Source organism: Ovis canadensis, chromosome 5 (assembly GCF_042477335.2).
Source record: "Ovis canadensis isolate MfBH-ARS-UI-01 breed Bighorn chromosome 5, ARS-UI_OviCan_v2, whole genome shotgun sequence".
Lineage (NCBI taxonomy): Eukaryota > Metazoa > Chordata > Mammalia > Artiodactyla > Bovidae > Ovis > Ovis canadensis.
This window is the reverse complement of record NC_091249.1, coordinates 20,362,137-20,389,875: the sequence shown is the minus strand read 5'-3', so window position 1 is coordinate 20,389,875 and position 27,739 is coordinate 20,362,137. Positions and strand designations below refer to the sequence as shown.

Sequence of the window (27,739 nt, the reverse complement as noted above, 5' to 3'; positions counted from 1 at the left end):
CTTTACTTTCCCAGGAGCATTTACTGGGCACCTGTGTGCCAGGCCCCTCTTTCAACTTAACACCAGCCTGGAAGGGGTTATTCTCCCATCCTGCATATAGAGAAACTAACACCCTAAGAGGCCCAGGGCTCCAAAGTAATGGACTTCAGACTCCACAGGGCTGAAAACGGGCGACGCAGAGCCTCCGCAGGCAGTAGCTATTAATTGAAACCTTACATACGGTCAGGGCTGCGTGCGCCTCGGCAGAGGGTTCCGGAAGACTCAGTACCCTGTGGTCACCACCCGGTCCCGGGGATCGTAGCTCCACCCCCTCCAACAGGGTGTGTTCTTGTTTACACCGTTTTGAGAGATAAGGGCACACATGGCGACCTCCACCCTCCCGGGCCCTTATCGGAGGCCCCAAACGTTATTTGGCCCTGAGCAAACATCACTTGGCCCTGGGCACTACTTGGTGTCGCGGGCTCGGACCGGCACTAAAGCTCCCGACCCTCGATGTGGGCGACAATGCGGCGCCGGTCAGCCTGGCTGGGGTCGCTGCACTGCACCAAGGCGCGGAGAAGGGAGCCGAGGGGCGGAGCGGCGCGTGCGCACAAGGGAGCCGCGGGAAGTTGGAAAGCGGCAGGCTGCGCGACCAGGCGGCTGCCCCAAGAGGACAGCCGGGGCATGGGCCCGGCTGTAGGTCTGGCTCGGCGGCTGCGGGCGGCGCTGCAGGAGGAGGAGTTGCGGTGAGGGCAGGGCCTGGGTGGGCGGGCCAGGGGTGGGGGTAGGGGGCGAGTGCCACGGTCCACTCCGACCCTCTATCCCTAGGACTGTGGAGGAGTTGCTGCGCCGTGGTGCCGACCCCAATCTGGTACTCGAGGATGGCGCGGCGGCCATGCACCTGGCGGCCAGAGCCCAGCACCTGCGGAGTCTGTGTTGCCTCGAGGCCCTGCTGCGCCGAGGCGGGGACCCCAACGCGCGGTGAGGCCGAGTGTGGGCTCGGGGCAGGTCTTCCGTGAACGAGAGCTGTCTCCCGAGTACGAGGACCAGACCTGGGAGTCCTGAAGAGGGCGTCTAAGGATGCGAATTCAATCCCCGGCGGCGGAGCTTAGGGGATCTGGGGAGGGATCTTGAGGGTCCCAGGGCAGAGGCAGGGTACCAGACCCAGGGTAGGGTATGAGATTGCGCCGGGGTCAAAATGGGAATCGAAGTTTCAGATCCGGCGGTAGAAGCTCTAGAGTCAGAGAGCAGAGGTTTGGGTCCCAGCCCAAGGGCGCAGGTTCGAAGGGTGGCATCTCAGGCTGGAGGGCGGAGATGGAGGGCTGAGAGTCAGGGCTTCCGGACCCGGAGATGGAGATTCTTCACTGACCCCCTTCTCCGCTCATGCCCTAGATCGGCCGAGGCACTGACACCGCTGCATGTGGCCGCTGCTTGGGGCTGCCGCCGGGGCCTGGAGCTGCTGCTGAGCCAGGGAGCGGACCCCGCTCTCCGCGACCAGGTAGGGGGCCCCATCGCAGTCTCTAGCCAGGCAAACCCAGAGGGAGGGAAAGAGGAAAGGAAAGGAGGAAGAGAGGGAGGGAAGGGGGCGCCCCCTACTGACCGCACCCCTGCAGGACGGATTCCTGCCTCTGGACCTGGCGGAGCAGCAGGGGCACCAGAACTGTGCCCGCGTGCTTCGGGAACTGGAGACTCGGACCAGGATCCCAGCCCGGCGGACCTGGAAAGGCTCCTGGAAGCCAGAACCCGAACCAGAGCCTGGAGGTGAGTGGTATCTGGGCGGCTGGGAGTGGTTAGCCTCTGATATAACTTTGCAGATCTCTGTGTCTAATGCCCAGGGTTTCACCACCAGCCTCTCTGGTCAGTCTCTCTGCCTCTGACTCGCTCCTTCCTCTTTGTGATTGCAGCTGCCTGTTTCTGTCCGATCTGATGTTGATCTTTGTCTCTCACTTCCTCCTCCCCTCCTTTCTGACTTCCCTCTTACCCCTGCTCCAGGCCCAGGCCCTTGTGAAAAGGGGCTGGATACCAGCCCCTCCGGTCCTCCTAATGTGATGCTGAACTCTACAACACTGGGCACAGGTGACAGCAAGGACGTGAGCCTGGAGGCTGGCCCTGGACCCCCCGGCCTGCTTGCCCACCCTGAGACTGCTGACACAGATGGTGGATTGGAGTCCCCCTTGGGGCGCTGGGACTGCAGCTCGGTGACCTCCTTTGTCACCGCTGTTGAGGCCTCAGGAGCTGAGGACCTAACCGGCCACACCTCCCCCTGGGCTGGTGTCCGACTCTCCCAGAGGGTGCCAAGATCTTTGGGTACCCTACAGCTGGCACATCAACCCCTCCTGGAGGACAGGGAGGCAGAACTAAATGCCCATCTGCAGGCCCTGACTCTGACCTTGCCGGATGAGTCCCCCTCCCCCAAGCTCTTCCCAGACAGGAGCCCAACCCATAGTCCTCCTTGGGAACCGCTGCCTGGACCTTCTGACACCCACATCCCAGGAGAGGACCAGCTATCCCTCGACAGTGATTTGGCTGCCCTCTGGCTGACAGAGGATGATGCAAGCGCCACAGTGGGCAGGGACCCCAGCCCCTCTGATCAGTGTCCACCAGACCCTCCCATGTCTGACCTGGAGCTGCTGCAAGGGCTCCGGGCGCTTGGCAAGAGCCCGGGTCCCATCACGTCCTTCACCCGACCACACTACCTCCGACGGCTGAAAGAAGCCCAGGCTGCTCCTAGTGAGTATCCAGAGTTCAAGGAGTCTCCAGGAATCTTCCAAGATCCCTTGGCTCTGAGTGCAACCTACTTCTTCGTCTCTGGGAACCACCCTTTCCTTTGTCTTTCTTGACCCAGTTTCCCTTCCCAGGCCCAGACTTTTCAGGGCACAGCCCAGAGCTGGTCGAAGCCCTGCGGACAGGCCGTATCCCAGATGCCCAAGCCGATGAAGATGCACTTGCCCAGCAGTTCGAACGGCCAGACCCCACCAGACGGTGGCGGGAGGGGGTTGTGAAGTCCAGCTTCACCTATCTGCTGCTGGACCCCAGGTACCTGGAGCAGGAATGACTCAGAAGTGGGAGCTGGAACATTCTGAGATTGGTTCTTACCTGCTCTGTGTCTTTTCTGTTTTTTAAGTTTATTTTTGGCTACACTGGGTCGTCTTTGCTGCAGACGGGCTTTCTCTATTGGTGGCAAGCCAGGGCTACTCTCCATTGCGGCGCACAGGCTTCTCGTGGCGGTGGACTCTCTTCTTGTAGAGCACAGGCTCTAGGCACAAGGGCTGCAGTAGTTGAAGCATGCAGGCTCAATAGTTGGGGACGTGTGGGCTCTAGGGCATGCAACTTCAGTTGGGGCTCACAAGCTCAGCAGTTGTGGCTCATAGGCCCTAGAGCTTGTAGGCTTCAGTAGCTGTGGCCCCCAGGATTAGTTGCTCCACAGCATGTGGAATCTTCCCAGACCAGGAATCAAACCCGTGTCCATGTCCCCTGCATCGGCAGGTAGATTCTTATCCGCCGCATTAGAGGGAAGTCCTGCTGTGTGTCTTTAGGAAGGGGACTGGCCCGGTCATCAGCTTCTTTATCAATGAAAGGCAGTTGGATCCACTTCAAGCTGCTACGTGTCCTCGGGGATCAGCTACCCACCCTGCCTTTTATAAAAGGGGTCACTGGCGTGGGTTCAGTTTGCTCTGTGTCATTAAGGACTATCTCTGGGGCAGCTCTCGTCCCTTTTCCCTCTCTGAGCCATCTACCTCATCTAGGAAGACTCAGGACCTGCCAGCCCGAGCCTTCTCACTGACGCTGGCTGAATGCCTTCGGATTTTTGTCCAGGCCATCTTCTACGTGGGCAAGGGAACACGGGCCCGGCCAGACGTTCATCTCTGGGAGGCCCTTAACCACCGAAGACGGCCAGGAAAACAGGTATGAGGATAAGTAGCAGGTTTGTGGCAGGCGGGGCCCAGCTAGGGGCAGGTAGAGGGAATTGTGGGGCAAACCTCTGACCCTGCCCTGGCTCCCCCCAGGCCTGTCCCAAGGTACGCCGGATCTTGGACATTTGGGCCACTGGTCGTGGCGTTGTTTCCCTGCACTGCTTCCAGCATGTGGTCCCTGCAGAGGCTTACACTCGAGAAGCATGTCTTGTGGATGCTCTAGGTAGGTGCCTGGCTTGTGGGGTAGGGGTGGAGTCATAGGAAGGGCATTTGATCTACTAATTCCCTGACCCCTTCCCCATCACAGCTGTCCATTCAGCCAATGAGCAATTATTGAGCACCAACTATGTACCAGCATGTACACATATTTTACTCCGTTGGTTTATCCCTGCTTGAGGGCAGTGCCCAGTGGGTTCCCTGGCACAAACTTCTGCCAGCGGTTCCCAGAGGCTGCCTTCATGACCTTATTCCTAATCTCCCCAGGAATCCAGATGCTGACTAATCAGAAGCAAGGACACTGCTATGGAGTGGTGGCGGACTGGCCCCCCACCCGGCGCCGCCGCTTGGGGGTCCATCTGTTGCATCGTGCCCTCCTTGTCTTCGTGGCTGAGGGTGAACGAGAGCTACGGCCCCAGGACATCTAGGCTTGTGCCTGAGCACTAGGGAATTGGCCATTTAACCTAAGTAGAGATCAGGGTGTTTGAATGTTTCAGCTGCCCCTGCATTGAGAGCAGCCCACATCCCCACCCCACAACTCCAGCTCCAGAAGGCTGGTAAGGGAGCAGCAAGACAGATCTCCTCCTTGGGGTAAGGGAGGACTTTATTACAGATGGAACTGCTGGACAGGGAGTGAGCTCCCTGTCATGAGAGGAGAATAAGGGGATGTAGGAGGAGAACAAGTAGACCAGAAGGTTCTTTGGAACATGGTACTTTGAAACATGTCAGTGCTTTGGCAGTTTGGTCCTATCTGGGCAAACAAGTGACCATTTTGATCTCCCTGATACAGAGGACCCATGGTGTAGGTTGTGCTGGGAGTTCCTGAGCTACATGCAGGAAATCTGCCCAGCTCAAGAGTCAAGTTTTGCTGCTTCCCAGTTGTGGGATGGACCAGTAATTTCTCTGTCTGAGCCTCAATTTCCTAAGTTGTACACAATGAGGAAAGTGCAAAATTCTACCTCAGGGGGTCATTGAGGGAATCAGATTAAACCGTCATGGTGTAAAGTGTTTGGCTCTGAGCCCTCCTGACCCAGAGATGACTTTGCAGCCCAGGTGGAAAGTTTCTGGTGGAACGAGTTTGAGAGGGTATGCAGGATGTTCCTGAGGGGTGTGTCGTGTGTTGAGGGGGTGGGTAGAGCTGGAGATTCATTGGAAGGACTGATGCTGAAGCTGAAACTCCAATACTTTGGCCACCTGATGTGAAGAACTGACTCATTGGAAAAGATCCTGATGCTGGGCAAGATTGAAGGCAGGAGAGGGAACGACAGAGGATGAGAGGGTTGGGTGGCATCACCGATTCTATGGACGTGAATTTGAGCAAGCTCCGGAGTTGGTGATGGACAGGGAAGCCTGGCGTGCTGCAGTCCATGGGGTCATAAAGAGCCGGACACGACTGAGCGGCTGAACTGAACTGAGAGCTGGAGAAGTCGTCGCAGTGTGGGTGTGAGACACCAGCTCTCCTTGGGATCGCTGTGTGACTGGAACCTCCTGGCGTTGCTTCTCTGAATCTGTGTCTTCAACTATAAAATGAGATTAACCTCGACTTTACACAAAGAGCTTCAGTAAATGCCAAGCTACTATCCTAGGGAGGTATTGGCCGGGTCATTTAAATTTTCCAGAAGTGATCCGCTGCCTCATTGGGTTCATCACCTGCCTATCATTGTGGCTTTGCCAACCAGGCCCTGCAGGGGGGCGGGGTAAGCATCCATCTGCCTCCTGGCCTCCACTGCTAAGCCCACGGCTACTCTGGCTATTGCAATAATTAAGACTGCCTGCCTCTGGCATGAGCCTGGGCTCTACTTTTTCAACCGAACTGATGACATCTCTGAGTACCCCTTTAAAACAGCATGTCATGTCCCAAGAATACACAGAAAGAATCCAAAGATGTCCCTCCCCACCCTCCCCCCAGAAAATTCCAGAAGAGATGGAATTTGTCTAATGCAGTGTATCCCGACCTTGGCCCTACTGATTTTGAGGCCAAGTTGCTCCTTGCACTGGGGCCGTCCTGTGTTCTGTAGGGTGTCAGGCAGCATTTCCGGGATTAACACACAAGATGCCAGGAACATCTCCCCCCAAATTGTGGTCATCAAAAATATCTCCAGAATTTACCGACTGACAACAGTGCCCCTGTGAAGACCCCAGTTTAAGCTAAAGGTGGGCTTGCAAACCAGAGGGGAAAGGATCAAAGGTGCAGCAACTGAGGTGACCAGTCTCTCCTCCCACCGCCCACACAAATGCAGGTAAGCCTAGATATACATACACTATTAGAATAAAATATGGGGACTGCTCTGGTGGTCCAGGGGCTAAGACTCCACCCTCCCAATGCAGGGGGCCTGGGTTCCATCCCTGGTCAAGGAACTAGATCCCACATGCCTCAACTAAGACCCAGTGCAGCCAAATAAATAAATAAATTCTTTTTAAAAAGAATAAAATATAGATGGCCACGGAGCAGAGAAATCCAGAGAAATCTGGATTCAAAAAATAGATTCAAAATAAAAATCGTCTTTGTGGCAAAAGGAACCCAAAACCAAGTTATAAGATGAAATGGGACAGTAAAGAGGTACTAACTTGCTGTATGGTGTGGGGTAAAGAGGATTCAATGAACCCATGGGTGTCAGGCACTCAGTACAGGGCTTTGCATACAGCTGACACTCCATTATGGCTACACTATTTAGATGCAATGGCCACTGAGCCTCATCTCAACTTTAGCATCAACCTTAATTGGTTCTCCTCCTCTCCAGGGACTGTCCTCTGCTCCGGCAATGCTGCCCAAGGAGGCCCTGTGTTTTGAGAAGGGAGGTGAACTCGCAAAGCAAGCCTGGACCACCTACACCCTCAAGTCTTTGTGGGTCAGCCCTGAAGGGGAGGTACCTGAATCAATTCAGTCTACACTTGGGGAAACTGAGGCTCAGGGTGGCCCTATGCTGTGGTCACCCAACATTAGTCTGGAGGCTCAGATTGTCACTTCTTTTTATTGAGTTACTATAAGAGATGTGCAGGTTCGGTGGCTCCAGCCCCCTCCCAAGCCCTCCCCACTTGGGCAACAATAGCTCCCAGCGCCAAGGAATGGGGGATCAGGGGTCTCGGGCATGGTGGCGGGGGTCCCGAGAGTCCCCGCGGGGCTCGTGGGTCCTAGGATCAAGCACGGCGGACACGGAAGACAGCGGGGTGGCAGCCTGCCTCGGCCCTGGCATTGTGGGGGAGGGGGCTTCTGTACAAGGTCACCCTCGGCGGGGGTCGCTGCTGCAGCCCCGAAACACCGATGGGCCCCGCAGGACTAGAAAAGAGCGGTGTGTCCACTTGGCTCCCACAAATGCCGCGTCGTCCGGCCCAGCCAGCCAGGGGCCGTCTCCCTGACCCGACTCCGCCCACTGGGGCGAATGGGCCGCCCACCTGGTCCGCGCTGCAGGACCCAAGCCGGTTTCGGGACTCTTCCTCCCGTTCTTCGGCTCACTAAGAGATACCCGGCCAGCTCAGTGGCTACTTCTTTTCCTCTGGGGGCGCAGGCAGGGGCTCGGGCAGGGCCTTGGGCGAGGGCTCGGGCTCCCAGAGCAGGAATTCGTGGAGCAGCGTGTTGACGGTCTCCGGACACTCCAGCATCACCATGTGACTGCCTTCATCGATGAGCTTCAGGAAGGCCAGGAGCAGGATCTGCAGAGGAGGCGGGCTCAGAGCGGCCAGAGCCAGGGCCCGGGAGCTCAGGGCCGCTTAACCCCTACCTATGTATGGCCTGCAGCATCAGGAAGTCTTTCTTGCAATCTACCCTGTATCCCTTCATTTCCATACAAGGGGGAGCTAGAGGATAGCCTGTCACCCTCCACGCGTTTTAAGTCGCTTCAGTCGTGTCTGACTTTTTGCTACTCTATGGGCTATAGCCCGCCAGGCTCCTCTGTTCATGGGATTCTCCAGGCAAGAATACTGGAACAGGTTGCCATACCCTCCTCCAGGGGATCTTCCTGACCCAGGGATCGAACTGGTGTCTCTTAAGTCTCCTGGCAGGCAAGCTCTTTACCACTAGTGCTGCCTAAGCTTGGCCTGTCACCCTGCTGGGGCCTAATTCAGTATTCATTCATTCTGCCTTTCTTAAGTGCCTACAATACGTCCAGAGCAGGATTTTTCAACTTGGGCACTCGTGGCATTTGGGGTGGAGTCATTCTCTGAGATGGGGACTACAGGATGTTGAACAGCACCCCTGGCTCCAATCCACTAGGTGCCAGTTGTAGCATCCCACTCCCCCACCACAGTGTGACAAAAATCTCTCCAGGGAATTCCCTGGTGGTCCAGTGGTTAGGACTCTGCATTCTTACTACTGAGGGCTCAGGTTCAATCCCTGGTTGGGGAACAAATATCCCACAAGTTGCACAGCATGGTCAAAAATAAAATAATAATGAAATTAAAATAAAATCAGACACTGCCAAATATCTCTAGGGAGCAAAGTCATCTCAGTGGGAACTCACTGAGAGTGACAGACGGACAGAGTCTCTCATGCTAAGGTCGGGTTTCTCAATCTCCACAGGGTAGACACTTGGCATTGGGTCATTTTCTGCAGTGGGGCTGTCTTGCTCACTGTAGGTAACTGAACAGCATCCCTGGCCTCCACCCACCAGGTTCCAGAAGCACCTCCCTCGCCCACAGTCAAGACATGTCTGCAGACATTTTCAAGTGTCCCCTGTGGGGCAGAATCATCCCTGGTTAAGAACCGATGGTGCAGAGCTATTCTAAGCACTAAGGATCCTAAGACCCTTTCTGGGGAATCTGATCTAAAGACCCCCACTCGCCCTCTTGCAGGATTCTGTTGCCCATCACAAATCCCAACTCTGAAGAGCGCCTTTTTTCTTTTTTGGGCCACACCGCATGGCATGTGGGATTCCAGTTCCCCAATGAAGGGTCCCCATGCCCCCTGCAGTGGAAGTGTGAAGTGCTAACCACAGGATCGTCAGGGAGGTCTGACAAAGGGTGCCTTTTAGTGGGCAGAGGGAACAGCACATAATCCGACCTCCTGCCCCAGGCAGCCCCACCTTCTGGATTCTACCTTTGACCCTCAATCTAAGGTCTGATGTCCCTGGGGCTGGAGCACAGAGCGGAGTCCCCCTGGACTGTGCAGGGGGGATTTGAGGGGTGTGGTGACTGGGGTGCCATACCTCAGCCATGCGCTGGTCTTCCTCCACTGGCACAAACTTGTCGTGCATGCCATGGACGAGCAAAACCGGCACGGTGAGCTCAGCGTGGTAGACCTCGTCGCCCTCGGGCCAGTACTGGCCGCTCATCATGGCCCGAAGCACAAAGGAAGACACATTGAACGCATTGCCCTCCTTCAGCAGCTGCTTTTCTTTGGCCCCTTGGCGGGCGAAGCCGGCCCTGGGGGTGGGGGTGGGTGGGGAGCACCGCTGGAGCCCTCAGGCCATCTCAGCCACCAGCGGTGCTCCCCATGCCAGCCCCAGCCATATAGCCTCCCCTCCCGTCCAACTTGGGGAGATGTCGGGGCAGGGCCGGGTCACTCACTTGAGGAAACTCCAGGCCAGGCAGGGCGACAAACAGCGCAGGACGCACGTGGGCATGTTGAAGACGGAGCAGAAGCTGGGCTCCAGGGCCGTGGGCCCTCCGCCGTTGATCATGATCACCTTGTGCACCAGGTCCGGGTACTCGTGTGCCAGGAATGTGCAGAAGGAGACACTGCCCGCCGGTGGATGGTGGGGAGAGTCGAAAGGCAGAGGTCAGCAGGGCACAAGCAGCGAGAGGGTGAATGCCCTCCCCTCACCCAGAGGCAGGTCCTTGAAGGCCAAGATTCTTCCCATGGGGTCCATGAGCACCACATGGGGGTGAGGGATGGGAGGGGCAACCCAAATGCCCTGAAATTGTGTGACTGTGTGTGTGTGTGTGTGTGTGCATGCGTGCATGCGTGCGTGTGTTGAAGGCGGATTTTTTTTTTCTTTTGGAGAAAGGATCTACATACAGAACTTTTATCAGATCCTCAAAGTCATCATAACTCCCAAAGAGGTAAGAATTACTTATTATCAGGTGTTGGGAAAGCTATTTGATTAAACAAAACCTTTGGCTTCTCAGAGAACATCACTGTTTCCAGTGTATCCCTTCCCTTTAAATCTGCCTGCAGTGCAGGAGACCCCGGTTTAATTCCTGGGTTGGAAAGATCTGCTGGAGAAGGGATAGACTACCCACTCCTGTACACTCGGGCTTCCCTTGTGGCTCAGCTGGTAAAGAATCTGCCCACAATGCGGGAGACCTGGGTTCGATCCCTGAGTTGGGAAGAGCCCCTGGAGAAGGGAAAGGCTACCCACTCCAGTATTCTGGCCTGGAGAATTCCATGGACTATATAGTCCATGGGGTCACTAAGAGTCAGACACAGCTGAACGACTCATTTCACTTGACCTTCCCTTTAAGGATCTTCTCTTATCGGCCTCTGGGTTTGTCGCATCTGCCTGCTTTATGCAAGGTGGAAGCCTGCAGGTACCTCTCATTACCCCGAAAGCAGGGTTTAGGCAAATGACGGCCTGAGGGCTAGCTGCTTGTTTCTGTTGTTAAACTTCACTTTAAAATTCTGGTAATGTGTAAAATAGCTTATAAATAAAGATTTATTGGAACAAAGCCACACCCAAACAATTGTAAATTTGTTTACAATTCTGTCTGCTTTCCTTCTAGAGTGGTAGGCTTGTGAAGTTTCAACGGAGACCAACCATAAGGCCTGCAAACCTAAAGTATTTACTCTTTGGCCCTTTGATAAAAAGTTTTCCAACTCCTGCTAAAAAGAGGGACAGGATACAAGCAGGAGTCAAATGGACTTGACTGTGCCAGCGACTTGGGCAAACTCCTTAACCCCTCTGAGATATCGCCTCTACATTTGTGACACAGAACCTGTGCTGACCTCATAGGATTGTTATGGGGTCACAGGAGTTTGCACACATGGGTGGTCATTTAATGGAGGAGTCATTATTGTAAGCAACCACTTTGGGGTATGTTTTCCTATAAACAAATGGGAGCTATGCTACTTCCTAGTCTGGCCTTCCTTTCTTTTATGTAACATTTCTTTTTCTTGTCTAATTGCATGCACTACAACTTCGAAAACAACAGCTCTCAACCTGGCTGGCTGATCAGACCCTGCCTTTCATCCTGGGTAAGGACGGAAGGGTACCACTTGGCAGCGATCAGACACCAAGACCCAGAGCCTTCCATGATGTGGGCTCTCATCTAAATGCCCAGGTGGTATTATCTACCACCCCTTTTAAGGGAGAGCACATGCATATTAAGGCACTTCAGTCATGTCCGATTCTTTGCACCCCTGTGGACTGTAGCCCTCCAGGCGCCTCTGTCTGGGAGGATTCTCCAGGCAAGAACACTGGAGTGGGTTGCCATGCCCTCACGCAGGGCATCTTCCCAAGCCAGGGATTGAACCTGAGTCTCTTACGTCTCCTGCATTCGCAGCCAGGTTCTTTACCACTAGTGACACCTGGGAAGCCCTTAAGGGAGAGTGAATTGAAGTAAACTGTACCCTTGTAAACAAAGATTATGAGATTCCAACTGGTCTTTGCTTAGAGCCCTTGGCGTCACCAGAGCAACCAGTTCTTGGATTTAATAGAAGACAGCGGTTTTCAGCTAGGGGTGATTCTGCCCACCAGAGGACCTTGGCACTATCTACAGGCAATTTTGACTGTCACAGTCATCACTAGACCATCGTGCTAGTTCAGGGATTGAGACACTGCCCTAAAACAGTGTGAAACAACAGTATTGGTGGCAGGAGTCCATGTGTTGTTGTAGATGTTAGTGGGATTTTTCAAAAAGGGAAATTTGGTGAGTGGGTGTGGTTCCTGCCAGTCCCCACCCCTCACCCCCATTCCCGCCGCAGCATTGGCTCACCCATAGGAATGCCCAATAAGCACGTTGCGCTTCTTGGCATAGCGCTTGAAGATTGCACGCATGTCCTCCGCCAGCGCATAGAAGGTGTAGGCGGCAGCCACTTGGGGCGCTGAACTGGCCCCGTGGCCGGCCAGGTCAGGCGCCACCACCTCGTAGCCCAGGCGCACAAAGAAGTCCAGCTGTTCCTTCCAGATGGCCAGGGAACCGCCAACACCGTGGATGAAAAAGAGCACCACGTCAGCCTGGGCGCCCTTACAGCTGGTGATGCGCTTCTCACAGTCAATGTGGATGGTCCGCTTGGGGCGTCGGGCTCGCCGCCGCCGTCCACCACTGCCGCTCCCAGCACTGCCTGGGACCGAGCGGCCATCGCTGCCCGCTGGGTCCGCCAGCTCTACCTCAAGGGCGGCTGGTGGCTCCCCAGAGCCATTCTGCCCGTGCAGGAGGTCAGCTCGTGGTGCCCGGCCCAGGTTCTCCACCAGTAACCGCCCATTGCGGTACACGGTGATTCTGCGCTGGCAGCGGACCAAGCCGGACTGGTCTCCCGGGGCGGCGTCCGACAGTGGTGGAGGTGGGGTCGGGGCCGGAGCGGGTCCCGCATGCTTTACCCGCAGCACACGGCCAGGTTTGACCTCCACAAATGTGTAGCCATCGCTGGACTCCACGCTCTCCAGTGGACCTACTGCATTGGGTGGCGCACCCAGCAGGCAGCAAAAGATCCCATCGGTCACGCCGGTCAGCATGGTGTGTCCTGTGAGTGGGGGTGACAGCCAGGTCAGAGGCTGTCTGAATAGGAAGCCCTTCATGCCCACACTACCCACTCTCTATACCTGGGGTGGGTGAGCTGCACTGGGAGGCCCTGTCTAGGCCCCAGTTTAGAGGTGGTCAGAACCAGGCACGGACTGAGATGTTTTGTCTGGTCAGTGCCTGTGTGGTAGTCAGCCAGTCCCGTGGGTCAGCCTAGTCTACCTCAAAGAGAAGGCTGTGGCTATGGCTGACACCAAGAGGCATCCATGGGGAAGGTGGTAGAATTGGGGTTTGGGGGTCTTCCTGGAGGAGGGGACACTGTGGCAAATGTGACGCATCCCTGAGGACCCTCCAGCTCAGGTTTCTAACTTCTGCCTTCCTAAATCCGTTCATTCACTTGTCCATTCATTCACTCATGCACTCTTTTGTTAACTCACTTTCACTAAACCAGCATAACTTGAAGGCTCCAAAGATATCTTAAAAATATGCAGATCCCAACAATGAGCCCCCATCCCAGGCCTCTAAACGTGGTTTCTGAAAGTTGAGGCCCTGAGAGAGGAGTTTCAGGACTGAGCTCCAGAAGGCCTTATCATGGGTGCAATGGATCTGTTTCACAGACCAGCAAGCTGAGGCCCAGACACTCTGGGAAGAAGCTGCTCTGTCCCCACTGGTCAGTATCCTGGATTCTAGGGAACGTGATACACAGCCTCCAGTGGTGGAGGTGAGGATGGAGCCCTGGCTGGGGGCCTCCAGGCCTCCATCCCCGCTCCCTGGGCCACCCCCCGCCCCCCGCGCCGTGGCCATGGCAACTGCAGGCAGTTACATAACTCGAGGGGGATACCCGTGCAGCACACCCCCATTGTTTAGGCCCTGATGATGGGACCAACCCTTCCCCGTCCCCATCCTGGGCTCCGCGGGGATAATGAACGCCGAAAATCCAGCCTGCGGTAGCCCATACTTGCTGGTGGAGGGGGAGCAAGCCGCGCCCCCCTCCTCCGGCGGGGTTCCAACCCGGGATTGCGGAGGGGGGCGCAAATGCGCCATGCCAGCCCCCCTCCACGGAGCCAGGCCCTCAGCTCCTGGTTGCCCGTCAGCTCTGTGGCGGGATCGAGGCCACTGGGGCACCGCGGCTTTCTAAGAGCCCAAGGGCGGGCTTTGTGGACACCTCCTCCAAAGTGAAAGATCCAGGGGCCTCAATGTCCCTTTCCCACGGCCCTCTCCTTGCTCACCTCATCGAGGGCCCTGGGACCCGGGGCAGGGCAGAGGGGTCCCGGGCAGAGAAACCAGCGTCCGCCTGCAGGCGCCGTTTACATGGTGGCGCGGGGTCTGGCCGGGCACGTCTAAGCGGGCGGGCACGGGCCCGGGGCGGTCAGCGCGGGGACATCCCGCTACCTCGGAGCAAGCCGGCCCTTTAAGCGTCTCCCCGGGCGGGACCGTGAGCCGACTGACTGGCGTCTCGGCCAATCGCAGCTGCGAACTGACCTGGCCTAGTTAGACTGCCAATCAGACTCGGAAGCTCCGAGATTAGGGCGGGCTCTTGGGGCAACGGCCCCGCCCCCCTCGGGGGTTTACGGAGGTGGAAGGAGAGATTGGGCCTGGTCCAAGGCCGAGAAGGGGTCGGAACCTGAGGACTTCCGGGCCCCTGGGAGGTAGCAACCGGAGCCCTCCTCGCTGCAAAGAGGATTTCCTCGGCTAGCCTCAGCCTCCGTACTGGCCTGTCTCCTCTAAACGTCGCCCCAATGCCCCTTTCTCTAAGCTCACCTTTTCTTTCTACAACCTCGCAGATCTTTGCAATTTGCAAAGGAAATTTCAAAAGGCGAGGAAACACGCTCATAAAGGGCACAAGGTCACAAAGTAAGCTGGAGGCGCAGAGATGGGACTTGGAACTACGGCTGTGTGACTCCAAGTCCTGTAAATAGTTATTCTTTAAACCATTAAACAGGTATCTTGGGGCTATTAGGAATTAGTGTCACAGACAGGCCATTTTAACTGTTGGTCAATTTAACTGGTGACTCTGGTCCCAGCTGGAGCCAGAGAGCCCACAGTTCAAATCCAGCTTCTGCCGTTTGCCGATATATGACCTTGGGCAAGTCTCTTCCCTGAGCCTCCATTTATTTCTTTATGAAATTAATTCCCTCTCCCGCATGAGTTTGCTAGGCAGGTAAAACACTTAGCGAGGAAAGTGCTCCATACGTTATTGACATTATTATTGTACTGCTGTCGTATTGTAGTGGTTTGCTAAATGATGGTGCAGGTAGGATGGGCTTCAGATGACAAGGGGTTAACCATCCCTTGCCCACTCCTATCCCCTGGAATTTGCTGCCAGAGCTGGATTAGGTCCAGCCACCCACTCTTGCCCACTCAGGGTGCTCCTGGGAGACTACAGTTTTATTCATGCAGAAAAAAAATTTCCCGCCCCCTCCCCAAGGTGGGTGATGTTGCGGGGTGGGGGCGGGTTGGACCAGAGGGAGGGACTGGAGTCGGGGAAAGGAGAGTATCTGAAGAGGATTTTTAAAAGATGAACGGGAGAGCACCAAGCAAAGGAGGGAGGGTGTGTGTATATGTCGAAGGCAGGCTTCAAATGCCTGTCAAATATTTTCCCTGGGACAATGGGGCGCCATAGAGGGTACATAAGAAGGGAAAGAGCTCAGGTATGAGCATTAGGAAAATAGAGACTGAACGGGGGCACCATCAAGGGCAAGCCTGCAATCCTTGAGTTTTGCAGATTGAGAAATTGAATGACCACCCCAAGGACATCCAGCCAACTCCAACTCAGACCTCCTGGGCTCCCCTCCAAGGGGCGGAGACTTGGCTGAGGAGAAAGGAAAGCTGCCAGCCAGCTGTGCGCCATCTGCCTTGCTCCTGCTGGGGATGGGAGATTGAACCAGTCGTTTCCTGAGGCTGCCACCAGCTGCACCACCGTCGCCCCCGGGCACCCTCTGCAGGTCTACAAAAGAAGGAACTACAACTCCCAGCAGACTCAGGGAAATAATGTTTTGTAGGCAAGCGCATGCGGAGAAGGCGCCGTTCGCGTGCCGCCTGCTGGTCCAGAAGAACTACACTCTCCTGCGGGCAATGCTCACGCCAGAGGTGCGGTGAGTCTACGTAGGACTACAATGCCCAAGGAAATGTGGGCTCTGCTGTAGAAGAAACTACATTTCCCAGAAGCCCTCGTTCCGCAGCTGCGGAGCCTATAGGCTGCGGAATAGCTGGAAACTGACGGCGTGCTGCGGCTGAACATGGCTTTCTCGGTCGGATCGGTGGGTTGCCTGTTGGGCCCCGTCAGTAGGTCAGCGGGGCTGCTGGGTGGCAGGTGAGTCTTCATGGGGACAGCTTCTCAAATCTGGGAGTAAGAGCGGCGTCGAGGGCTGCCTCCAGGTTATTTACCAATCGCATGACCTTCCAGTGCCTTGCGAACTCCTCGAGTACCTTTTCCTTCCAGGCTCCCTCCCGGCCGAAGCTTGGAAAGGTTGAACTCCACGCGGAAGTCACATAGCGCCCCCTCTGACCTTTCTCTCTCTCTGCTCCCGCAGGTGGCTCCAGGGTCCCCGGGCCTGGCTGGGGCTCCCCGACACCCGAAGACTCCCCGCCATGCAGCAGACCAGGGGCAGGACGCGCGGGAACGAGTATCAGCCAAGCAACATCAAACGCAAGAATAAGCATGGTTGGATCCGGCGCTTGAGCACGCCAAACGGCGTCCAGGTCATTCTTCGCCGCATGCACAAGGGTCGAAAATCGTTGAGCCATTGAGGAGCGCGACGTGGCGGCTGGATCTCCCCGTTAAAGCATTTCCCTCGCTTAGCCTGCGGCCGTTTTTGTGGAGAGCTGAGAAGCAAAGAGTCGGACACGACTGAGCGACTGAATTGAACTGGGGAGCAGGGACTACTGGGACAGACATGAATCCTCCTGTAGATTTCTGGAAGAGGGAATGGGAAGTCAGACCTTGCCAGAGTGCCTTTTTACACTCTTGAATTAGGAAGACTTTGGAGCAATAGTCCACAGATGGTACAGTGAACACTTTTGTAGCCCAGTACATAGCTGTATTCACAACTTGTCCTGCCTTCTCCTGTGAGGCAGATCTAAATATTTCAGAAAGCACCTCTCTAAAATAAGGTTCCGTTAATACATATTAACAAAACTTTTCACAGATTAAGAAAAAAAAGTCAACAATTCCTTTATGTTGTTAAAAGTCTAATAAATGTCCAAATTTTCACTTGTCTTATAAAATGTCATAATTCTCACAAGTTCTAGGAAGGCTTGTGAGCGGTGGGAGGGGTTTGAACCCTCCACCTGCCCCTTGGGGATGGGCACTGTGATCTGGAGCAAGACAGCCCTCTGAGGTTCTTTTGGTTCCTGTAAAAAGGGACTTCCCTGGCAGTCCAAGTGGTTAAGATTCTCCACTTTCCCAACTGCACGGGGGCAGGTTCAATCCTGTATGCTGTGTGGTGCGGCCAAAAATAAAGTAGATTCGTCCTTAAAATGAGATGCTCATTTCTTCTTTGCTATGTTGTTGGTGGTGGTTTAGTCGCTAAGTTGAGTCCGACTCTTTGCAACCCCATGGACTATAGCCTGCCAGGCTTCTGTCCATGGGATTTTCCAGGAAAGAATACATACTGAGGTGGGTTGTCATTTCCTTCTCCATGTTGTTGGAGTAATAATATTCCGTAACTTATTGAGTACTTCCTCAAAAAGTCCTCGTATCCAGGCTGTCAGGCTGGGGGTGGTTTTGTGGGGCTTATTCATACCCAGGCAATTTGGACCCAGTGCACAGTGGAGTCAGGGCTGGGAGGATGATCGTGAGGATTGTAGGAACCCAGAGGAGGCACTGGACTTTGCCTTGGGAAGAAGGCAGTAAGACAAGGCTTATTCGAGAAGGTGTCCAGAAGGAGAGATTGGACGAGTCAGGATAAAATGTGGACGAAGGAGGCCGAAGAGTCCCAGAATTTCGGGGCAAGGAGGCGGGACTGGATCTTTGGGCTACTGGAGAGCCACGGGAAGTGTTTCAGAGATAGTCTATTCCGTCAGTTCAAAGATAGTCAAACGACTAGTGGGGAAGTTTAGATATGCGGAAACCTAAAGGTTGGAACCCTGGGGAGGAGGCTGGGAGTGTTACGGCGGGTGCCCATCCTTCCAGGGCTGCTGTGAGAACTCCATGAACCACCATATGAAAAAGCGTAGCAAATGTTAGAGAGCGGCGGGACCTCCGGGTGTTGCGGACTACAAATCCCAAGGGGCTTTGGGGACCCGGCCTCCACCCGTTTCCGATTTCACCGCTCACAGCTTGCAAGTCTCGGGCGGGGTTTTGCTCTCTCAATGTAACTTGACCACGAAGGAGGAGGCGTGACGACCAATGGGCGCGTGGTTTAGCTGGATCTGGCCAATGGTGGGGCGCAAAGACCGCGTAACTTGGGGGCGGAGCCAGAGGGCAGACCAATGATGGAAGGGCGGTCGCACCATCAGTTTAGGCTGCGCAGTGGCTGGAAGTTACTGTGCGGCGGCGGCTAAGAAGGCGGCTGTGGTGGCGGTGGCGGCGGCTGAGGCGGTGGCTGAGGCGGTGACGGAGGAAACAGAAGATGGTGAGAGCGGCCGACAGGGCCGTATTCCCCCTCCGCTCGACAAAATGGCGCCACGGGCCCACCCACTTCCAGTAATCCTTGAGGCCCCTCACCGCCCTACCCGGCCCCCTCTGGCCCGGCCCCGCCCCTCCATCTGACCTGTGACCTTCGATCCCCCCCGGACCGTGCTGTGAGCTTCCTGCTTACCCCACCCTGGCTCCATCTTCGACCCCTGACCTTTTTTAGGCTTCCAGGCCCTGACAACTCATTCATTTCCGGGTCGCGGGTCCCCCCGGAAATCGCCTGGTGGATGGGGATGGGGTCCCCCAGACCCCCGAACTCAGGCCTAGTACTCCGCGCCGCGGGCCTGGGCCTTTTCAGTTCGGGAGGGTTTGGAAGGCCGGCCTGAGCGTCGAGGAGGGGAGGGGGCTTGACATAGTGACATGCGGGGCTTTGTCGTCGAAGGAAGTGCGACATCGCGAATTGCCCTGGTCTCTCAGAGCCCTAACCCCACCCCCGACATTCCGGCCCAGACCAGCTGGAAGAGGGAGCAACTTTATCTCTCTAATCACCAGGCCCTTTCCCTGCTAAATGGAGGTAGCAATAGTCCAGACCTCATCGGGCTGTGATAATTTAGGGAACTGACGTCTTAAAGGGCTTGGGACAGTAAACGCTCAGCAGATAAGCTGGGTGACTCGGGGATGGTGACTTTCTCTCCCAGCTGTCTCCTCATCTTGAAGTGGGGATGATGCCAGCGTGTTGCTGGGAGGTTAAAATCCCCCCTTGGGCCACTCAGTCATCCTGGGGTTTGTGTCTGGTGGTTCTGTGGGGTTCAGTCTTTTCACCTGTGAAGTGGGACTCAGCCTTAGAGTTGGGCTGAAGTCCTCTCCATTCCCCCCACTATTTGGCATCCTCAGGGCTGACAAAGGTAATGGAAGCTTTTGTCAGGGCAAATCAAACAGCACTGTCCCTGGACTCAGAGTCCCAGCCCACAAGGTGTAGTCCTTAGAATGTCGTGGGGGATGGGCAAAAAAAGACTTCTTGTCAGAAAGAGTATGGAAAAGTGGTAAGTTGGTTCCTAGCAGGTGGGTCCCCAGGCCTGGGCATTATCTTCGATTGCTAGCTGCAACCTTATTGCCCGCGTTCAGTCCCTAAAGAGGGTTCTGTTGGCTCACCCTCCAGAACGAATTCTGAATCTGTCCACGGCTCCCCACCCTGGTCCAGGCACTGCCACCTCCCGCCTGAACACCTGCTCCAGCCTCCTACCTGGTCTCCTTGCCTCCATCCTGCCCCATTGAGTCTGTAATGCACCAAGGACCAGAGGGCGCTTTTAAAGATATCAATCAGATAATACCACCATCTCGCTCACACAACATTCCAGGAGCTTCCTGTTGTCACCCCAGTGAAACCCACCTCCCCCCTCAGCCTCCAAAGTCCCCCCTGCCTACCTCTGTGGCCTCATCTGTACCCACTTCTCTCCTCTCCCCTTGAGCTCCAGCCACTGTGGCCTTGTTTCCACATCTTCACCTTCCAAGTCCCTGCCACTCCAGGGGCTTTGCACCTCTTACTCCTCCTGCCTGGAATGCTCATCCTCCCAGGAATATCATCTGCCGGAGGGCCCCTTTCTGACTGCAGGAGACCCCCATGTCTCTCTTTTTTCTGCACACCATTTATTTTCCTCATCTTGCTTTGGTTGGGTCACTGGCAGGCTGCCCACACAGGGACTGGCACACAGATACTCAGTGAGTGTTTGCTGAAGCAGTGGACAGCTTCTGGGCCCAGCTGTAGCTGGGATTTGTCTTGCTGAGGTGAGGATTTCTCCCTGTGTCTGAGGCTTCATTTTCCTGCTCAGCTAACAGGAAGTACAGGCCATCCCCTGTCTGCATTAATTTACTCAGCACAGACACATTGCTGCTAATAATGCTCAGTTGATGCTACCACCTCAGGGCTGCTCTGGGTAAAGCTATTTCTCCATGTTGTCTTACTGGAGCTCAGAACAACCCTGGTTCACAGCAGGAACAGCCAGGCTGGGAGTTCACCCGCGTCAGGTCACACAGCCAGGGAGAGGCCCGTCCAGCATTCAGTGCAGGCCTGGGGCTCCGGAGCCTCTCACCACTCTGCCACCCGGTCCTGTGTGAGCCCTGTGAGGGGCCCAGGGTTGAGCCAACCCTGCCCTCTGCCTCAGGGAGGGGACAGTCCATGAAGGAGCTGGGTGTGTAAACAGATGGCCTTGTTGGGGTCGGCGTGATCATGGCTCCCGAGGTGTGGGGAGAGGTAAGGGGGAGAGGGGGTTTGAGCTGGCTGGAGAGGGTGGTGGGTGTTCCCCCGTGGAAAACGGAGGGGCATTGCTAGAGGGTGACTGAGGCTGGGGAGGGGTGTGGCAGTAGGCTGGCATGGGCCCAGCCCCACCGGGGCTGTGGAGGGGGACCCCGTCCCGTCCTTTCAGGTCTCAGGCCTGCATCACTGTGTCTGGGCCATCCCCCATCTCCCCTGTCATGAGCCTCACGTGGCACCTCGTGGTGCCCTGTCCTTGTGGCCGCTCGGCTTTCACCACACGCTCTTTGATCCGCACCCGTGTCCCCGTGCACTGGCTGTTCCCGGGGGCCGGGGGTAGGACTGCTGTGGCTCCCTGCAGTGCCCTCGTGCCTGGCGTGGGGCCCACCACATGGCTGGGTCCCGAGAAAAGCCTGCCAGGTGGATGAAGCAGATCCCATGGTCTGGAACTGAGCTGAGGCAGGTGTCCTGGGAAAGGGGAGGCAGGTGTGAGGGGCTCTGCGCTGACTTCTGGGCAGTAGGTCACTCAGATATGAGGGCCGCCTCATATCAGATATGAGGGCCGCCTTCTGGGTGGGAGCAGGAGGCTCATCCCGCTGCCGTCTTGCCTAGGCCCAGCAGGGGGAGAGATTGGTCTCACGAGGTGAAACCTCTGTTCCTGCCTGCCCCAGAGCGGGATGGGGGAATCCCCCGAATGGCGGCTTCCCCGAGGGCACAGCCCACAGGGGTCAGGAGCACCCAAGGGAAGGTTCACATGGCCTGCGGGCTCTGAGCCTCAGCTTTTAGGCGGGGAAGAGGGGGCACTGGCGTCACGGGAGCAGGAGCTTTACCTCCAAGACTGGGCAAACCTGGATTCAGCCAGCTCTGTGTTTCCCTTTGGGGCTGGGGGACCTCTGACGCATGTCACGTGAGCATACTGCCTCGACTGTATGAGGGGGTGCCTCCAGCGTGGGAGGGCCCTGGTCCTCCCCCTCTGTGCCCCTGCAGGCCTGAAGGCAGTATTGCTTTCCTGCTCTGCTGGGCGTCAGTTGCTGCCCCAGGCTCTCAGCTGCCGTTCCTCCTCAAGGCTCTTGTGCCTCGGGTTCTGAGGCGGACACAGCTCCTGTTGGCCTTTGTTCCTCACATCTTGCGCCCAGAGACCTGACCCCCGCCCAGAGTCAGGGTCTTCCCCTTCCAGAGCACCCAGCTGGTGCCAGCATGCCAGGGAAAAAGGACTTCCCACGAGTCAGGGCCGTGGATGAATGCGGTTGCTGGCTCCCTAGCACCTTGCAGACCTAAAGCTTCTGGCACCTGCGCCCCTGCCCCAGGTAGTGAGGTGTGAGGGGGCAGGGGTGGCTAACCTGCTCCCTTTAGAATTCTGCCCACCCTCCCCACCAGGCGTTCTCCCCTCACAAAGCAGCCTTTGGATGTTGGGACCTCAGGAGCAGCCCCCGAACTGACCCTCGTCCCCACAGTGTTTGACAAAGAGCTCAACCATGTTTAAGAAGCTAGCACTGACAGACTGGAGCTTAGGTTTCTGAGTTTTCACAAGACTTGGAAGCTTGGTTGACCCTGGGCTCTGTCCGGGTCCTGCGTGCAGGCAGCCCCTGAGTCCCAGCTGCCCTTTCCCCTTCACCCAGGCTCCTCCCCCAGCTCCGTGCATTGTCATGGGGTGTCTTAGGGCAGATGAGTCTCTCTCCATCTCAGGACTCTATTAGAGATGCCTAAATGGAGATGAGACCAGGAGTTTTATCTTCAACAAGCACAGAAGGCAGGTCTGCAGTCGGATGGCCTGGGACCAGTTCCCCACCCTGCTGCTCACTCCTGACTTGACATACGTATCTGTTCCTTTTTGAGCCTCAATTTCCCCGCACCTCTTGGGCTTCCTTGATAGCTCAGTTGGTAAAGAATCCGCCTGCAATGCAGAAGACCCTGGTTCGATTCCTGGGTCGGGAAGATCTGCTGGAGAAGGGATAGGCTACCCACTCCAGTACTCTTGGGCTTCCCTTATGGATCAGATGGTAAAGAATCCACCTGCAATGCGAGAGACCTGGGTTTGATCCCGGAGTTGGGAAGATTCCCTAGAGAAGGGAAAGGCTACCCACTCCAGTATTCTGGCCTGGAGAATTCTGTGGCCTGTATAGTCCATGGGGTCACAAAGTGACGGGGCTAGGGTGAGGACTGGGCATTCCTAGTAGCTCAGATGGTAAAGAATCTGCCTGCAATGCGAGAGACCTGGGTTCAACCCCTGGGCCAGTGATCCCCTGGAGAAGGGAAAGGCTACCCACTCCAGTATTCTTGTCTGGACAATTCCATGGACAGAGGAGCCTGGTAGGCTACAGTCCATGGGGTCACAAAAGAGTCAGCCACGACTGAGTAGCTAACACTTTCACTTTCTTGGGAGAATGTGCCCTAACCCCGGGGTTGTTTGCTCCTAAGAGTAGACACATCAGGTGGCCAGCCCAAGGGCGAGTTCTAGAAAACGTGATCAATGGGACAGAAAGAAGGAAGCGGAAGCTGTCTGGTAGCCCGCCCTGCCGCGGGTGCTCTGGGGGCGGCCCAGCCTGCCACCCGGTTTCTCACTCACCATCTTCCTGTCTTCCAGGCAGATTTTCTGAAAGGACTGCCTGTCTACAACAAAAGCAATTTTAGTAGATTTCATGCCGACTCTGTGTGCAAAGCCTCGGTGAGTACGTAGGCCGTAAGCTGCCTCGAGGGAAAGGGTCGGGGTGATGTGCAGCCCAAGGGTCAGAGTCTTGTCTGGAATAGAGGTCGAGCTTCAAGCCCAGCCGCCTCGAAATCCTGGCATGTCTTTTAATCCGCCTGGGAGTGAGGGTGCCAAGTTGAGGTGTGTGGGGACTGCAGACCCGCCCACTCTCCTAACTCATGCCTTCCCACCCCTCTTGCAGAACCGACGTCCCTCAGTCTACCTGCCCACTAGGGAGTACCCGTCTGAACAGAGTAAGTGGCTGCTGTCCTGTGCCATCCTGGCTGGCGAGGGGAAAGGCCGTGGAGTGGTACAAGAGGGGACCTGTGGGAAGTTGGGCCACTCCCAGCCCTTGGGAGCAGCCGGAAGCCTGCCTTGCCCTGGGACCCTCCTGATCTCCCCACTGGCATCTACAGTCTGCCCTCGTCAAGTCAGATGGGCCCCGCTGGCTCCACGACACAGATCTTGAGACTTGTACCGTGGGGTGGGGGACCCATCCCAGCCTGGGGTGGGCAGCCTGGGGAGGGAGTGTCTGGAAGAGGGACCTGCAGGGAGAGGCCTGGAGCCCGCAGAACAGGGGGATCTCACGGTTACTTATCGTGGTCCTGGTGTGTTCTTTTAACTGTGAAAAAGAACCCCGGACCTTTCTCGGCGCGCTCTGCGGTCACTGGGGCTTGGTCACGTGGATCTGTGCTCCTGGTCTGTCTGGGCAAATAGGATCTGGCAGGCTGGGGCTCGTTCCCTGCCTGAGGGTGGAATCCGCGCTCCCCTCCAGACTCGGCCTCCACCTGGGAAGCCGGGACCCCGTCGCGGCAGCCGGCTCGGGCTGCTGGTGGTGGCAGTGCTCAGGTCGGGGGGGTGTTTGGCTTCTAGAAATCTGCTCCTGGGTTGGGTGTGTGACTTGAGTCCCAGAGAGGCCACCCAGAGCAGTGACAGCCCAGAGGCCATGTAAGGGAAGGCGGTGCCAGCCGGGGTGGCCAGCTCCTTCCTGCAGCTTTGTCTGTCTTTCCTCCTCAGTCATCGTGACAGAGAAAACAAACATTCTTTTGCGCTACCTACATCAGCAATGGGACAAAAAGGTAAGGCGCGTGGGGGTTGGGTGCTGGGCCTCGGGGAGGAGCACGGTGCCCAGCAGGGGCTGTGAGCTGGGGGAGAACACGGGTGGCTGGGAGAGTGAGTGCTGGGTGGGGCCGTGAGGGCTAAGTAGGAGTTTGCCAGATGATCCAGGAGAGGGAAGAATGTTCTGGAGGAGAGATGGGCTGTGCCGAGGCCCTGGGGCTCTGGTGCTCCGGGACAGGCAGGAGCTTGGTAAGCTGTGCCGAGAGGTCTGGCTCCCCAGAGGGTGTGGGGAGCACGGCCCCAGTGGCAGGTGGACGTGGGTGCTATTACTTAATCTTCATTCAATGATGAAATGCTCACATGATTAAGAAATTCAGGCTCCACTGGGGTGTGTAGCTGAGGTGAAAAGTCATCTTCCCCACAAAGGGCCGTCTTTCGGACAGGATTTTTTTTCCTTCCTTGAAAATCTGCCTGTGTAGTCTTGCCGCATGGTCAGGCGGTCTTATTTCCTCTAATGCTGACCACTGGACAGTGGCCTGCTCTGGGCCAGGTTGAAGGGGACTCCATGATGCAGTGACTGCTCGGAACACCCCAGCCCCCGGGCTCCACAAGCCTTGCTCCCCACCAGTGAGGGAAGAGCTTTTCCCAAGTCAGCACACTTTCCTTTTCTGTGGCAATTTGGGGGCCTCCCCAGGAGGCTCTTGAGTGCCCTTCACCCTCCGGCACAGTGAGTGGCTTCTGAGAAATGGGCCATGTGGTGGGGGTCACTGAGACGTCGTGGTGACTCCGTGACACGCCTGTCACAGGCTGGGGTCCCCAGTGGCTTGGCAGGGCAGGTTCAGGGGACAGAAGGGTCTGCCTGGCCAGGGGCCTTGGATCAGCCCAGGCCCAGCTCGGGGAAGCACTGGAGCCCCGGAGCTGCAGAGGCAGCCTCAGACTTTAGGCGCTCCCCCCTCGGGGAAGCTCACAGCCACTCTGCTGCCCTGCCCCCCAGAATGCCGCCAAGAAGAGAGACCAGGAACAAGTGGAGCTAGAGGGTGAGAGCTCGGCGCCGCCCCGCAAGGTCGCCCGGACTGACAGCCCGGACATGCACGAGGACACTTAAGACTCGCGCCCCCCTCAGGCGCCTCCCGTCTTGTCTGCTCCTCTCCCACCTGCCTTGTGTAAGCGCCCCCCACCCCTCCCCTCCGCCGGCCCGCCCATACCCCTTCCACACCACTTCCAACCTCATAGGAGCCAATGTATTTATTTTCCTTGAGTTTTTATTTATGCTGTAAAACGCACCAAGCGATGGTTACAGGGGACGCCAGGCCCAGCAGTGTGATGTTGGTAGACGCTTTAAAACAGAGACAAAAACGTCGTTACTCACCTCCCCCCATCCCGCTCCCCTTCCTCCTCCTGCCCCCCAGTTCTCCTCTGGAAAACTGGAGCGTGTCTACGAGGGTCTAGAGCCGGGACCCCGCTGTGGCCGGCCGGCAAGGGTGGGGGCCCTTCTCCCAGCACCCACCTCCCGGTCCGGTCCTTAAAGACTTTGCCTTGTCTCGAGTTCCACCGGGACCTATTCTGTGCCCAGACCTTGCTCTGAGCTCGAGTAAGGGGGAGAAGTCAGCCCTTCTGGATCTTTCTCTTAAGTCATTTTATCATGGACTAGTGCGTGCTCCATGTCCACCCCAATAAAAGGATCTTTCCTACCCGACCTTGCGTCTTTGCTCGGCGTGCCTCAGCGCCAGAGGACAGAGCCCCTGAGAGTCGTCCCATCGTCACCGGAGGAGCCAAGAGGGGCCTCCAGACGCTGGGGCCCCAGAACCAGCTGGATCCTCTGATGGGCCTGCTTGGCCATCTTGGTCAGAGTCAAGACCTGCCTGGACCCTCCCCTCGGCCTCGCCCGCATCAAGGTGTCCCCAAGGACCAGGACACTCCCTACCCCTGCCGGAGGAACGGTCTATGCTGCCAAGGATGGAGCTGTGGTGGGCCCCATGCCCAGAACATCAGCGAGCAGGGCGACATGCCCACCCGCCATCGCGGAGACAGGTGGCCTGGCCTCCCTCCCTGGCTCAGGAGGCGGCGTGCAGAGCGCCAAGGAAAGCCCAACCCCAGTGCCCTCAGCAGCAGGTTCCTTGGCCAGTCCCAGCCACCAGCTGGGCTGGGATTGGGGCTGACCCCAGGGAGGTAGGGGGCATTCAGGCTCCAGGCAGAAGGTTCAAGGCCCTGAGCACCAGGACCCAGGGCCAGGGAATGCCACTTCTCCGCCCCCCTACCTTGAATGGGAGCCAGAGTGTTGGAGCCAGATTGCTAGGGTGTTGGGGGTGGTGAGGGGTGGGGCTGTGGAGCGAGGGAGACAACAGGCTGCAGGGGGTGCCCGTTCCAGGGTATCACCACGGAGATGCCAGCCTGAGTCAGACTGCTTGGGCCTGGGCCACCAGGGGTCTGCTGGGTGGAAGGTTCCAGGCTCAGCTGCCCAGTGATGAGGCCCAGCTCTGGGCGCCTCTGCAGCAGTGGCCATAAAGCTGGTGCTTAGGAAAGGCAGGTTTGACTGTGGTCATGCCAGGGAGGGCCAAGTCCCTGGAGGCGCTCAGACCAGCTCAGAATCGCTAGTCCCAGGGGTTGGCCTGGTCCTGGGGAGGCGCGTGGTGTCACCAGCTGTTGGTGACTGAGTAGATGGCAGGAGTTCAGCTTCAAAGGCCACGGGGCCCGGGCAGGTCTTGTCCTTCAGCCTGTCCTTACCCAGGCTCACCCACACCTCCCTGGCCCCAGGGGGCTGGATGCCATCTCCTGCCAGCCCTGTCCATGGTGTGGGTGGGGTCCCATGGCCTCTCCATGGTCTCCCCAGCTTAGGCCCCTCAGCTAGCCTCCACCCACTCCTGCCTTTGGGGCCCTCCTTACTCTGCTCCCCGAAAACACCACACTGCCTTCGCACAGCCTGCTCTCCTGCCTCTAGCAAACCCTGATGTCTTTTCTGGGGCAGGGCGTTCCTGACTCTGCGCCTCTGGATGTGGACCCCCTGAGGCTGAGAGAGGCCACGCCCATCCCTGGTCACTCAGTGAAGGGTCCTGGCCACTGTGACAGCGGTCTGATAGCGGTCACACCCTGGGGCCGTGCCAGCCCTTCCCTGATGCTGCCCCTGAACACATCGTCCCCATAACATCGAGACAGGCACCAGGTGCCTTCAGACGCCCGCGCCCCAAGTGCCCCCTGTAGCGCTTGACTTCTCAGATGTCAGCCTGGGAGGCAGGTATGCCAGAAAGGGTGGCCTTGCACGACCGAGGCTGGCTCAGGACCCACACCTACTACCTGACCTGCTGATTCCTGTCCGCACTTTTTGAGATTTCTTCCTTGGTCTAGGAGGCTGAAGATGGGGCCTGAGGCTCTGCAGCTCCTCCCAGGGGGCCCCCTAGGCCTGGATTTCTGGAGTTTTCCATACGTTTGGCCTGGAGACCCAGTTC

The 27,739-nt window shown here is 56.9% G+C and overlaps 4 protein-coding genes, 1 long non-coding RNA gene and 1 other non-coding gene across 6 annotated transcripts; 5 read left to right on the top strand and 1 right to left on the bottom strand.

The window, feature by feature from the left end:
• The first annotated feature begins 324 nt into the window (after window positions 1–324).
• Window positions 325–5,694, top strand: ANKLE1 (ankyrin repeat and LEM domain containing 1). The gene is made up of 9 exons (XM_069589101.1): window positions 325–725; window positions 808–960; window positions 1,372–1,477; window positions 1,593–1,740; window positions 1,972–2,709; window positions 2,838–3,015; window positions 3,726–3,885; window positions 3,987–4,116; window positions 4,377–5,694. Exons 1-9 carry the CDS (start codon window positions 493–495, stop codon window positions 4,535–4,537), a joined length of 2,007 nt encoding a protein of 668 aa, XP_069445202.1. The 5' UTR covers window positions 325–492; the 3' UTR covers window positions 4,538–5,694.
• An 11-nt stretch (window positions 5,695–5,705) lies between these two features.
• LOC138440133 (uncharacterized) lies at window positions 5,706–8,516 on the top strand. The gene is made up of 2 exons (XR_011256923.1): window positions 5,706–6,349; window positions 6,851–8,516. It is a non-coding gene; the product is annotated as an uncharacterized lncRNA (long non-coding RNA).
• On the bottom strand, window positions 7,063–14,233 carry ABHD8 (abhydrolase domain containing 8). The gene is made up of 5 exons (XM_069589102.1): window positions 13,952–14,233; window positions 11,979–12,726; window positions 9,612–9,782; window positions 9,251–9,467; window positions 7,063–7,760 (listed from the first exon to the last, which is right to left on the bottom strand). Exons 2-5 carry the CDS (start codon window positions 12,716–12,718, stop codon window positions 7,590–7,592), a joined length of 1,299 nt encoding a protein of 432 aa, XP_069445203.1. The 5' UTR covers window positions 12,719–12,726; window positions 13,952–14,233; the 3' UTR covers window positions 7,063–7,589.
• On the top strand, window positions 8,379–8,451 carry TRNAK-CUU (transfer RNA lysine (anticodon CUU)). Its single transcript has one exon. It is a non-coding gene; the product is annotated as a tRNA-Lys (tRNA).
• Window positions 14,234–15,447: 1,214 nt separating the features above from the next.
• MRPL34 (mitochondrial ribosomal protein L34) lies at window positions 15,448–17,205 on the top strand. Its single transcript, XM_069589100.1, has 2 exons — window positions 15,448–16,035; window positions 16,256–17,205. The coding sequence occupies exons 1-2, from the start codon at window positions 15,962–15,964 to the stop codon at window positions 16,470–16,472; spliced, it is 291 nt and encodes a 96-aa protein (XP_069445201.1). The 5' UTR covers window positions 15,448–15,961; the 3' UTR covers window positions 16,473–17,205.
• A 576-nt stretch (window positions 17,206–17,781) lies between these two features.
• Window positions 17,782–25,992, top strand: DDA1 (DET1 and DDB1 associated 1). Its single transcript, XM_069589099.1, has 5 exons — window positions 17,782–18,298; window positions 23,136–23,216; window positions 23,440–23,491; window positions 24,255–24,316; window positions 25,291–25,992. Exons 1-5 carry the CDS (start codon window positions 18,296–18,298, stop codon window positions 25,399–25,401), a joined length of 309 nt encoding a protein of 102 aa, XP_069445200.1. The 5' UTR covers window positions 17,782–18,295; the 3' UTR covers window positions 25,402–25,992.
• Window positions 25,993–27,739: the final 1,747 nt, after the last annotated feature.